Source organism: Pyrus communis, chromosome 2, assembly GCF_963583255.1.
Source record: "Pyrus communis chromosome 2, drPyrComm1.1, whole genome shotgun sequence".
Lineage (NCBI taxonomy): Eukaryota > Viridiplantae > Streptophyta > Magnoliopsida > Rosales > Rosaceae > Pyrus > Pyrus communis.
Window position 1 is genome coordinate 1,569,937 of NC_084804.1, and position 13,176 is coordinate 1,583,112.

Below are 13,176 nucleotides of genomic sequence, written 5' to 3' on the forward strand. Positions count from 1 at the left end.
TGGACATCTACTTAAGTTGGTGAACATCTCCTTTTTCTCTCTTTGTATTTTTTTATCTTACCGCCATCTCTACCATCATTGTTATCTCTACACTCTAACCATCACATTTCACTATTGGCATCACCATCATAACTCCACCATTGACGTTACCATCACTACCATATAATAACTTAAGACATTTTAAATGGTTATATCTTATTTTTGAAACATAAAAGTAAAAATCCCACCAAAAACCGGTCTGAAAGTTTAGCTTGTTGAGGTCAGAAATCATAAAGAGACAATTATGGAGAAGTGCATGCATCCTTCCTTCACCATTTCATAAAAGCACACCACATGTGACCCCTCCCTTCCACCCATAGTCCCATCACTCAAATCAGCCTAGAGACTCCTAAACCATTTTGACAAAACCGGAAACTTTTCTTCTTCTTTTTTATTCTTTCCATCACTCAAATTAACCTGGAGACTCCCAACAGCCTAGAGACTCCCAAACCATCTTGACAAAACCGGAAACTTTTTTTTGTTTATTCTTTCCATCATTCAAATCAGCCTAGAGACTCCCATACCATTTTGACAAAACCGAAAACTTTTCTTCTTTTTTATTCTTTCCTTTTCCTCAACATCTTCGTTATCTTTCTGTTTCCTCTTCTTCAATTCTTCTTCTTTTTTTCCGTTTTCCTTCTGTAAATTCTCCCTTCTTTTTTTCCTCTTTTTCTGTTTTGTGCTTTTAAGTTCCTCTTCTTCGGTTGATTTCAGAGAGGGAGTCACAAAAGCTAAGAAGGTCGTGGTGCACAGAGAGAAGGAGTCAAAGCAACGAGAAAGCTTTTACGATTCTAAGTATGTGTTCGGAATTTCTTCCCAGGAAACCATTTCACTCCACCTAGATGGCCTAGACTGCCCAGGCCACCTAAGAGTGCCTAGGCGGATGCCTAACAGCTCCTCGATTTTTCCTAACGATTTGGACCTAATCGGATCGGCACACTTACGCCCAGTGCCTAGGTGGCACGCCTAGGCCTTTTTTTAGAACACTTCTTTAATGTTAAAATTTATAAACGGTTTTATATTGCTTTTCATACTCATATTATTTTTACAAATACAGTTTATCAAATGCTCGTCTGCTTTATTATTCCGTAAATTAGAATTCAGAATTTTGACGTAAAAAAAATTATTATCTTTATATTGCAACCATTGGTAATTTAAATAGTCAAGTAACAACAATCAAACCCGGATAAGGGAAAATATTGTGAAATTTGATTTTGTCAAATAAAACAAGATAAACGACTTGTCGTTCCTTGGAAGAGAGAGCCGCAAAGGGAAATTGTGAAGGCAGGGACAGAGGAGGACACCCGCGACCTCTCGGGTCACGAGGAAAGCCACTTCCCAGAATCAAAAGCCAAAACCACGCCGTTTTCTTCTATTTCTATGGTGGTGGTGGGAACGCCAAACCCTAATTCTTATGCAATCCTCCTCCTCCTTCCGCCGTGGGCCGACACCCACAGCCGCTCTTCAATAACCCTAATTTCCCCAACAGCCCCAATTTCTCCAATCACCCACATCGACACTCCCCACTCTTCTCCCCCAAACTTCCATGGACTCGGAAAGGCTCACACTTTCCCGAGAGAACCCTAGAATCGCTTTTTCCCCGCACGCCTCCGCCGACGGAAAGGCCATGCCCGGTACTGAGTTAGCTCAGAAGCCCCAGCCTCCGACTCCGATAGTCGACCGATTCAGGGCTCTGCTGAAGCAGCGGGAGGAGGACCTGAGGGTTTCGCCCGACGACGAGGTGTCGCCGCCCAGCACTGAGGAAATCGTCCACCTTTACGAGATGGTGTTGTCGGAACTTATCTTTAATTCGAAGCCCATCATTACCGATCTCACCATCATCGCCGGCGAGCAGAGAGACCATGGAAAGGGCATTGCTGACGCCATCTGCGCCCGGATTCTCGAGGTCTGTTTTGGTATCTGCGGGTTGCTTCTACCTCTTTTGATTATTCGACGGAGCTTTGCTGAATTGGTGTATGCCAAATGGGGATTTTTCTTTTGGGTGTTTTCTGTTTCTGTGCAACCCAGATTGGACTTGTGTAATTGTTTGAGTTCTAGGAATTGTAAAAATACCAATCTTTACTCCAAAGGTTCTAATTGCTACCACGCTGCCCAAGTTCATCTTTTTCTCTGTTTGGTTTCTTAGAAATTTAAATTTTAGATTCTTGATATTACTCAATTGGGAAGAACAACTTCAAAAGTTGTAATCTTTACTTTCGCGTCTTTTTCTTCGTTTTCGATCGAGTATTATGAACAGAATGACCTGCAAAAGAAGATTTTCATTAAGCTTGATCGTACAGAATCTTTGTTTTCATGAACAAACAAGCAAAACTTCCCAGGGAAATATTAGCCATTCTTGAATCAACAACCTTAAGGCTACAGGAATTGCGATAAAAACAAGGATCAGCACCAAATTTTTGATAATATGTTTAAGATGCAGCTCTGAGTCGATTGTTGTTACTCTAATAGAACATTAATCTGCAGTTGAATTTTAATAACTGTGTCAGGCCTGCCGCAAAAGAAGTTGCGGTGCTTCACACATTAGTCAAGTTGAAGATTGCCTAATTGTGTGATACTCGTCTATTGCAGGTCCCGGTCGAGCATAAACTGCCTTCACTGTATCTTTTAGACAGTATTGTCAAGAATATTGGCCGAGAATATGCAAAGTTTTTCTCTTCCCGTCTTCCTGAGGTTATATAACTTGACTGCAGCTGTACTTTTGTTATCCCTAATTTCAAGTATATGCATATATAGTGTTCTTTGGTAATCACACAACTCTATGTTCACATGATTTTATTTATGCATTAGGTCTTTTGCGAGGCATACAGGCAAGTACACCCTAATCAGCATCCTGCCATGCGGCACCTCTTTGGCACTTGGTCAGCAGTGTTTCCACCCTCAGTCCTTCGCAGGATTGAAGAGCAACTGCAATTTTCTCCGCAAGCAAACCAACAATCATCAGGATTAGCACCTTTGAGGACTTCTGAATCTCCTCGACCAACTCATGGCATCCATGTCAATCCAAAATATTTACGTCAGTTGGACAGCTCAACTGTGGATGGTGTAAGCTTTCTGTGTAATCTCTCTCTTCTAATCTGCTGAAAAGACACTTCAACCTGCATTTACTCTAATAGTGAAAATCTTATCTATGTTTCCATTGGCTAACATTTTTTAGTTGGAGATCTATTATTCAGATATTTTGATCTAGCTTTACCACCAATCATCAGTAGAAAAGATAATTTATGACGAATGTTTTTAGAAGAGTTCACTTTTTTCTTTTATTATAATGATTTTGGGTTTCTTTAACATAAGGATTTTGGTTCGCTTTTCCCAGTTGGTTTGTGATTTCCCTTTAGGTTTTGTCGAGTAGGACATCCAATTCCTAGTAGAACTTGGATTGTTAATTACGATTTTCCAAGTCTGTGTAGAAGTTGGATTTGATCCCTAAATAAAGGCCTAGCTTAGAATTGTATTTATAGCTTCAGATTATTAAACAAATTTTGAGACTTCTCCAAACTTGGAAAATTCAAGCATATAGCATAAAGGAAATTCAAGTTGATCATTTTATTGAATACGATGCTTGTCTATACTGTTTCTGTTTCACACTCTATAGAACTGTGGCATTCAAATCTGTAATTCTGTTAACATAAAGGTCAAACGTATATTCTTAGAATCCTGCTGTTATGTATAACAAGTGTGATTATAATAATGCAAAGGTTGTATCCTTGCAGGTTGGACCCCAAAGATTAAACTCAACAGGAATTGTGAGTCATTCACCTTTTGCCATGGGGTCCAATCAGTTGCACCCACCTTCAACTGCTAGGCTTGCAAGATCATCTTCGCCTTCAAATATTGGGCTTGATGGGTCTTTGCCATCAGCAGTTGATGAATATGAAGCAGAACAGTCTCCAAAAAGGTTTGTTGAGAGGGCTTCTCCATCTGATTCTGTGTTTGATTATAGACTTGGCGGAGCAATGGGTAAAGATGAGGAGTCGAATGAATGGCGGAGAAAGCGCTATCTTGATGGCAGTCAGAAGCGGTATGAGACTTCTGCTGCATATAATGGAGTTGAGCATCAGAACCCAAGAGCTTTAATTGACGCATATGGGAAAGACAGTGCGGATAGAAGTTTAAACAATAAGCCTCTGCTAGTTGGGCGGCTGGGCCTGAACGGTATAGATCGTAAGGCAACTCCAATGTCATGGCAGAATACTGAAGAGGAAGAGTTTGATTGGGAAGATGTGGCCCCAAATTTAGCAGACCATGGTAGGGGTAACGATTTCTTGGCCTCAACTGTATCGCCTTCTAGAAGCTACAGGGCAAGCCTTGGAACACTAAATGCAAGCTCCTTGGACCCAGATGTTAGGAGTACTTGGTCTAGTCAGGCACATCCACCATCAGCCGAACAGTCCTCTATTATAGCTGAAGATCTAGTTCCCCCACTTGGTGTATGTTCCCTCTACTAGTTTGTTAAGCATTTTGGTTTAGTTAACATGAAAAAATAAATGATTTTTATGTTTGCCTTCACTTAATTAGTTGGATTGCAAACTTTTCATAATTGCTTCCCTGTTATTTCTACCTATATCCTGCTATTTTTATTCTTCCGTATTATTTATTTCTTATATTAGGAATTTTTTAAGAGTTTTTTTGGGGGTCGTGGGGTGGGTTATGTTAGGCCATGCAAAACTTGTTTTAAAATATTTTTTAACTCGTTTCTTGCATTTTGGGCCCACTCACTTCAGCAGTAGTTTGGACTAGTCAGTTTCTAGGTCAAGTGGTATCTTAGTTGAGGTCCTGGTCATCTGCCATTCATATATTCTTTTTCTGCACCTGTGACTGCATTAAAGTTTAAACCACAACAATATTCATTGGAACTTTTTGAGTACTGGTTTGGTATTGAGGTGCTTTTATAAAAAATGAGTATAAAAAAAGCTGAGCTCGAAAAGGTGTTTGGTAAACACTTAAAAACAGCTTATTTTCACAGTTTTGGGCGAAAAAAAGCTGAAAACGTGAAGCAGCAAAAATGAGCTTATTCTCACAGCACAGCAGTATCAATTTTTTTTCAAAGCACAGCGATACCAAACCAGCCCTGACACTGAAATTCCATCTTTGAAATCCCAATCCTTTGCTTGACTGAACATAAAACTATAGCACCAGAAGATCATTCAATCAGTCTCTGTTTCGGTCAGGCTATCAGTCTATGACCACTTGCCTTTTCTTGTGTATGGTATTCCAAACTGATGTCATTCCAATCATGCATGTTCCCTTTTATTGATTTCTGCTATCAAATTTTCTTCAAAGGGTCACATGAAAAATGATTCCAATTTTTTTGAGCTCATCTCTGAACATTTAATATCGTTCTTACAGTTCGGTCGTGGAACATCGGGTGCTATGTCTCGATTTCAGTCTGAGACAAATCATAATCTGGGTTCTCGCTACCCTCAAGACACCTGGAATATGCCTTTTCATCTCTCGCAGCCTTTGCAGAATCCCCTTAATGCCAAAGGAAGAGGAGGGAATATTCAGACGCCCTTTGTGACAGGCGGTATATATTCAGGTGGTGGGAAAATGTCTGCCTTTAGTGACAAGCTTCGAGATATTGATACACAACTTCATGGGCCCATTGCATCAAGAATGGGTTCCTCTAGTGTTGACTCTGTTACTGCTGACTCGAGATCTGGGATGCCAGTGTCAATGGGTTTAAGGCCTCCAGTAAACGTGCATAATTCTCACACTCCTCCTGTGCACTCAGTTTTTGCAATGCAGAACCAGAGGAATCCGTATGGTTCAATAAATTATAGCAATACTGTAAAAAATCAAGGCCCATTTAATCCTTTATACATGCCGGAGCAGCAGTTAGATGGCTATGAAAACAAGGAGTCGAGGTCAACAAAGTCAACTCAGATGCCACAATATCGTCCCTTACAACCACAGTATCGTCCACGTCAGGAGGCACAGGAGAATATTTTTCCGTCTGCAGAAACTCAGGTGCCACCTTATTTAGGGGTACCACCCTTAAATCACGGATACGCTTTGCGAGGTCCCGTACCTCGTCAACATTTGGGCATACCAACCCCCTATAACCCAAATGGCACTTCGCAGTTCCCCTTGCCACCTCTACCACCAGGCCCCCCTCCTCCCTCGCAAGGCATACTTTCTGTCCAAAACCCTGGTTCAGTTGTCTCTGGCAACCAGTCCGGGAATGCATATTCTGGTTTGATTAGTTCTCTCATGGCTCAAGGTTTGATCTCATTGACAAATCAAAGCCCTGTCCAGGTATTTACGTGACATCCTGCTATATTTTTCTTTTGGAATAGTTGATATATGCTGGGGATTCTGAACCAAGTTATTAAATGTTTAGGATTCTGTAGGAGTCGAGTTTAATGCCGACCTTCTCAAGGTGCGTCATGAATCTGTAATAAGTGCCCTATATCGTGATCTCCCTAGACAATGCACAACCTGTGGCCTTAGGTTCAAGTGCCAAGAAGAGCACAGTAGTCATATGGATTGGCATGTGACAAAGAATCGTATGTCTAAAAACCGCAAGCAGAAGCCCTCTCGCAAATGGTTTGTAAATACAAGCATGTGGCTCACTGGTGCAGAGGCATTGGGTACCGAGGCAGTCCCTGGATTTTTGCCTGCTGAGACCGTTGTAGAAAAGAAGAGTGATGAAGAAATGGCTGTTCCTGCCGATGAGGATCAGAATTCGTGTGCATTATGTGGAGAGACTTTTGATGAATTTTATAGTGACGAGACAGAGGAATGGATGTATAAAGATGCTGTGTACTTGAATGCACCTGACGGAGCAACAGGAGGCATGGATAGGTCACGGTTAGGTCCTATTGTGCATGCTAAATGCAGATCCGAGTCAAGTGTGGCCTCCCCTGAAGGTTTTGGACAAGATCAAGGGGTATGTCTCCCCATTGCATTGTAATTTTCATTGCTTGTATCTGCTTCCCTGAAAATCTTATCTGACAACAGTTTTTCTGAATATTATGGTGTGCATGTGACTCCCAATTATTTTCATGCTATTATAGGATGTTAGTGATTACCAGGATTGAATGTGTTATGCTTTACTAGTAATATTTCTGATAAGAATGGGAAAGCTGGATATGTAATAGTATGTCATATGCATGCACCAGAGACATTCGGTTTCTTGTGCTGAAAATTAATGTACTTACTTTGAACTCTTTTCTTCTGACTCGCAGGGAATTATTGAAGAGGGTAGTCAAAGAAAACGATTGCGGAGTTAACATAGTTAGATCGACTTCCGAGTTCACTGTAACATTATGAGTTTCTTCTTTTTTATGGTATTCTCTCAACTTTTTTTCTTCATTGTTGGAGTATGCAGTTCATTGGCTTTTTCAAGCCAGCTTGTACATGTATAGTGGAATTTGTACTCATGCACATTATCTTGCAGCAAAAGGTTACAGCTTCTCTTGCCATATTGTTTACTGGCACTTTTACATTTGCTGTCCAAACATCCCAGATGGGGGTCATAAAACCGAAATCTATCGTCCTTTCAGGCTTGAGTTTAGATCATCTGTTAAATTTGATAAGAGTGGGATGGGGTGGTTTGGTTTTTCGTTGTAGCATGTTCTGAGAGAGTAGAGAGAACCGTTGGATCAAATTCTGTTAATTGAGGGACTTCTGCAATCCATATTGTGTATGTTTGCTTATACATTCTGCAGGGGAGTGCTCAATGGTAGTTCCTGTAAGCAAAAGACATCCTCAATGCTTCATGGATTGCTCTTCTCAGAAAATCAAGTTAATGGAAGCAAATGTGTAATCCAAGTGTGAAGATGCTGATGCCATATGTCAAATTCTTTCTCCTTTTTCCTTTTGAGTTGGTTTTTAGAGTCGTTACAAATTACAATGTACACTGGATTCTGATGACTTTTCCGGATAGCAATTGTGATGAAGTTACTGAACTTTCCAAATTAGTTTGTACTCTGGATTCCGATAAAATTTTAATAAAGTTCTGCTCTATCAATTTATTATTTTGTTTTGATTTTTTACTTAGTGCTATGGAATGTACAGAAAATCAATGTTATCAGAATTTAATTAAGATGATAGCCTGTTCTTGTGGGGAGATTTTTCAGTGTGATCGGAACACGGAACAGTACGTCATATGTCAGCATACAATTGGAGAGACACTTGAAAAATTGAACTTCCCTTCAATTGATATGTGATATACCGTCCAATGTTCTAGCCACATTGAAAAATCTTTCCTTCTTGTGAAGGGATGGCTCAAAGCCCTTAAAGTCAGAATAGTGAAGTATTCGTTATTCCATGGACCGTTAACCAATTTTGGTAGCCAATTGGAGTTCAAGTGTGTTACTCGGTTGATTACCCTTGTGTTATGAAATTGATTAGAGTAACCATCGTGCAGCTCTTTCTTTTGGTCATTTGCACTTGAAAACTATCTATTTTGCGATTTTTTTTTTCATTCTTCTTTTAGTCATTTGCACGCAAAAAAGGTCTATTTTAAGAATATTTTTTGTACCAAAAAATAAGAGCGTAAAAGGGTAAAAAGGAGATAATATTTTTTTCCATTAAATCTATAACTTGTTTCTGATCATATAACATCAAAATAGTGACATTAAGCCCACCCCCTTCTTCTTAATGTAGACAATCTCGTTTGTTAAAAAAAATACATCAAAATAGTTTAGATGGGAGTGATTCCATAGATCTACATTGCATCATAGGTTTAACTTGTTTATTGAGGTTATCTCAGTCCAATGCATGACAATGTTCAATATAAGAAGGAAATCAAGAAATCAAATAGATTTCAAATTCATTTCAAATGTACTATATCTAGTTATTTTAAAAGATATATTTCATATGTGGATTGTTCTAGTGAATAGGACATTTTTCTTCAACCCATTGCATTCGAGTTTAAACCATCTCACCTTTTCTTGGTCTAAATTAGAGCAGTAATATCACTTATAATTAAAAATAAATAAATACATTCAATCAAATATGATATTGAATTTTACAAAAATTAAGTTTATGTAGGTATCTTTTCATGTAATTCTTCTCTTTGTAAGAGGTAAATATATAGTGTACAAATTACAAAGTACGGGTGCAGAATGATATATGTTTCCGATTTTAACTATAAAATTTTCAAATACGACAAATTGGAATGGAAATTTAATGCGTTTAGAGATTCTGAGAATTCTAAATTCTTTATCCAAAATTTTCCCATATGTTCTGAACTTATTCCGAGTAAATAATCTTCTGAATTTTTCCGAACTGTTCCGAACATTTTGTTCGTTGTTTTGATATTAAACTTACATTTATATATTAAAAAGGATACACATACTAGTATACCACACAATTAATTGAATTTACACATAACCATATACCATATACTAAGAAAAATAATAATAAATTGCATGTGCATAAAGGTTAAAAAATATTCAAAACCTTATAAAATATATGAATTTTCGATTTATGTCCGAAATTTCCAGGATTAATCCGATTATTTAATTTCTAAATATGCTAAAAAATTTGAATTTGAAAATTGTGATCCAATCCGATTCCAAAATTTTAGAATGGAAATTTAAATGTTTTACGATCCGATCCTTTAGAAACACACACCTAGTACAAATCTATGACAAAAGAAAAACAATAACCACTAATTCTAAATATAGTAGGAAATAAATCTTAAATAAAAAATGTATCCCACTAAATACCATAATTACAATTTAAAATAAAAAATAAATAAATTATTAGTTGTTAAGAAGATCAATAGAGATCGAACCTACACCAAAATGTATAAACATAATTACATTCTGCCACATCGGTAAAGCGCTTTCCGCTTGCGAACAACAAATTTAGTCTTACAGTCAAATGCAAATCCTTACCTTCAAACACCTCCATCATATTTAGTGGTTCAAGAACTCCTCAACCAATAGTTTCTACTGTATATACATCCAAACATATTTACATATAACCACATAATTGGTTAAAGAACTAACTAGAACCACCACTCGCTGTACCTCACTCATACTCTCACATCAGTAAAAGCACCAAAGCAAAACCGAACTGGTACCACTCATCCCATGAACTCAATAAATGCACAACTGTGCACATTTCTCTCTAACCACACCATATATTTCCATGCCTTCCTTAATTATAATATATACACACATATATAACAAGAAAGAAGGCAACAGAAAATAGAGTAAGGAGGAGGAGGAGGAGAAGAAGGTACATATATGGTCAAAATATAAGCGATGCATATTTTTTTTTCTAACACATAAATTTCTGAGAGTAAATAATAGGGAAAACTAATGAAAATAACCTAAAAATTTTGAATTTTAACGAAAATGACAAAATAAAGAATAAAGTGAATAGTACCATGATTGACTTTTTAGTGTAAAAATGTGATTTTTCATTAAAATGAATAGTACAATAAGTTTTACGTTAAAGTTTTCTAAATAATATTATTGGATGAATAAATACACACTGTATTGAGGGTACAAATGTAAATGTAGATATAAAAGATCCTACTTAGATATTGAATAGTCTGTTAGATATTAGTTAGTTTTGTTTTGTTTCTTATAAAGCATCTCTCAGCAACTCTCATTGGTTGCAACACTTGTATATATACTGGATGTAATGTTATTTCAGAAATATGAAGAGTTTATTTCTCAATATGGTATCAATCGCCCTCTGTCTCACGACCTGATCCAAACACGCTTCTTCGTCGGCGACCTTTCTTCTTCCCCAATCTTGATCTCTGAAACCCTAAGTCTTGAGTATTCATGGCGGCTCCTGTCTCTTCTCCTTCTGCCTCTACTGCTCATGATCGTCAGTCTCCTCCGACGACTACCTTTGTCACCGCCATTCCTCCGGTGACTTCCTCCATCACGATTCAGAATATTGGATCCATGGTACCGATCAAGCTCACCACTTCCAATTATCTCACCTGGAGTGCTCTGTTCGCTCCGATCTTTCGTCGCTACAATCTCACTGGCATCGTCGACGGCTCAACACCTCCACCACCTCACATGCTATTGGATGATTCTGGCAATCGTACTTCTCTCATCAATCCTGAGTATGTTGCCTGGTATGAAAACGATCAAAACATACTCATCTGGCTCAATTCTACATTGTCTGAAACCCTAATTCCGTATACTGTTGGAGTTAATTCCTCTCGCGAACTTTGGGCAAAATTGGAATCACGATTGGCTGCTGCTTCTCAATCTCACATTCATGATCTCCGATCTCGTCTGCGTACAATTTCCAAGGGTGAATCCACAGCTGCTCAATTTCTTCAACAGATCGAGGAAATCGCAGATGCTCTTGCGAGTGCTGGCGCTCCAGTCGCTGATTCCGAGCTTATATCTGTCACACTTCATGGACTGCCATCCGACTATGACTCCTTTGTAGATGCTGTTCAATTTCGCATCGGATCCACTACACTTGATGAATTACATGGCCTTCTTCTGAGCAAAGAAATTCAGTTGAATAATCGCAAGAAGTCGCCTCCCCCTGCTTCTTTTCAGGCGTTTAATTCTTCCCTTGGTCTTCTTCCTACCCCTTCTTTACCTCCTCAGGCTTACACTGCTCAGCCTCATTTCTCTCAGAATTTCTCTCAAGGCCGTTCTCCTAACTACTCTCCAAATCGTGGCAGTTCTTCAAACCCTAGACAGTTTCAAAGCCGGGGTAATTTCAGAGGTAACTTTCAACGCAATGGTTCTCGGCAGAACAATCATCGTTTTTCTCGTGGTGGTCGTTCTTTCTCTGGCAAACGCTATTCTTGTCAAATTTGCCGTCATTATGATCATGAAGCTCCTGACTGTCCCCAACGCATGAATCCAAGCTATGCTGCCACTTTTTATCCCTCTGCCATGGTTGCTCAAACTCATTCTCATTCCTCTGCTCCCTCTTGGCTTGTTGATTCTGGCGCTAGTTCCCACATGACAAACTCCTCTACCAATCTGCAAAATCCTGAGGCTTATCGTGGTCATGAACAAGTCTACATTGGTGATGGCAAAGGTTTGCCTATTCATCACTCTGGTTCCTCTACTTTAAATACCAGTACTCATTGTTTTAAATTGAACAATGTTCTTCATGTGCCTGATTTAAAGCAAAATCTCTTATCTGCCAATCAATTTCTTCTTGATAACTGGTGTTCCATGCATCTTTACCCCTTTCACTTCACTGTGAAGGATCTTTCTTCGGGGAAGATGCTTTTTAGTGGACCAGTTCGTGATGGTTTCTACCCCTTTCCTGCATCTTCCACTGATGTTGGTCATCAAAAAGTGTTTGCTGCAACTACAAAGGCTTCTCGGGATATTTGGCACAAGCGACTTGGCCACCCTTCTACCAAGATCTTAAATAAATTGATCTCCACTTCGTGTATCTCCATGTCTAGTCCTATGAATAACATTTTTTGTTCTGATTGTGCTGTCAGCAAAAGTTCTAAACTTCCTTTTGTATCTGTTTCTTGTACTACACACAAGCCATTAGAGCTTCTTCACATGGATGTCTGGGGACCTGCTCCTATTTCCTCTGTACATGGATTTCGATACTATGTGATAATTGTTGATGACTATACAAAGTACTCTTGGTTTTATCCTCTGCAGTTCAAGTCTGATGTTTTCTCTATTTTTGTTCAATTCAAATCACTTATTGAGAACAAGTTGGATGCCAAAGTTATTTCTATTCGTTCAGACTCTGGTGGAGAATTCTTGAGTTCCAAGTTCTCTAAGTTCTTACTTGCTCATGGTATTTCACATCAACTCAGCTGTCCTCACACTCCCGAGCAAAATGGGTGTGCTGAGCGCAAGCACAGACATCTTGTTGAAACTGCTCGGACTCTACTGACAGTCTCTAAGGTTCCACATCAATATTGGGTTCATGCCTTCTCCACAGCCATTTATCTCATCAACAGAATGCCTCTTGCCTCAAATGTGTCTCCCTGGGAATCCTTATTCAAGAAAGTTCCAGAGTATACCTCTCTCAAAGTTTTTGGTTGCAGCTGCTTTCCTTGGTTGAAGCCTTACACCACCTCCAAGTTAGAACCAAAGAGTAAACACTGTGTCTTCTTGGGGTACAGTTTAAATCACAAAGGGTACAAATGTCTGGATCCTCTCTCCAACAAAATTTACATTTCTCGGCATG

At 38.9% G+C, this 13,176-nt stretch overlaps 1 protein-coding gene across 1 annotated transcript; it reads left to right on the plus strand.

Moving 5' to 3' along the window:
• The first annotated feature begins 1,309 nt into the window (after positions 1-1,309).
• On the plus strand, positions 1,310-8,020 carry LOC137726380 (polyadenylation and cleavage factor homolog 4-like). The gene is made up of 7 exons (XM_068465301.1): positions 1,310-1,945; positions 2,629-2,730; positions 2,848-3,102; positions 3,771-4,487; positions 5,407-6,315; positions 6,401-6,949; positions 7,248-8,020. The coding sequence occupies exons 1-7, from the start codon at positions 1,586-1,588 to the stop codon at positions 7,290-7,292; spliced, it is 2,937 nt and encodes a 978-aa protein (XP_068321402.1). The 5' UTR covers positions 1,310-1,585; the 3' UTR covers positions 7,293-8,020.
• The last annotated feature ends 5,156 nt before the right edge of the window (positions 8,021-13,176 follow it).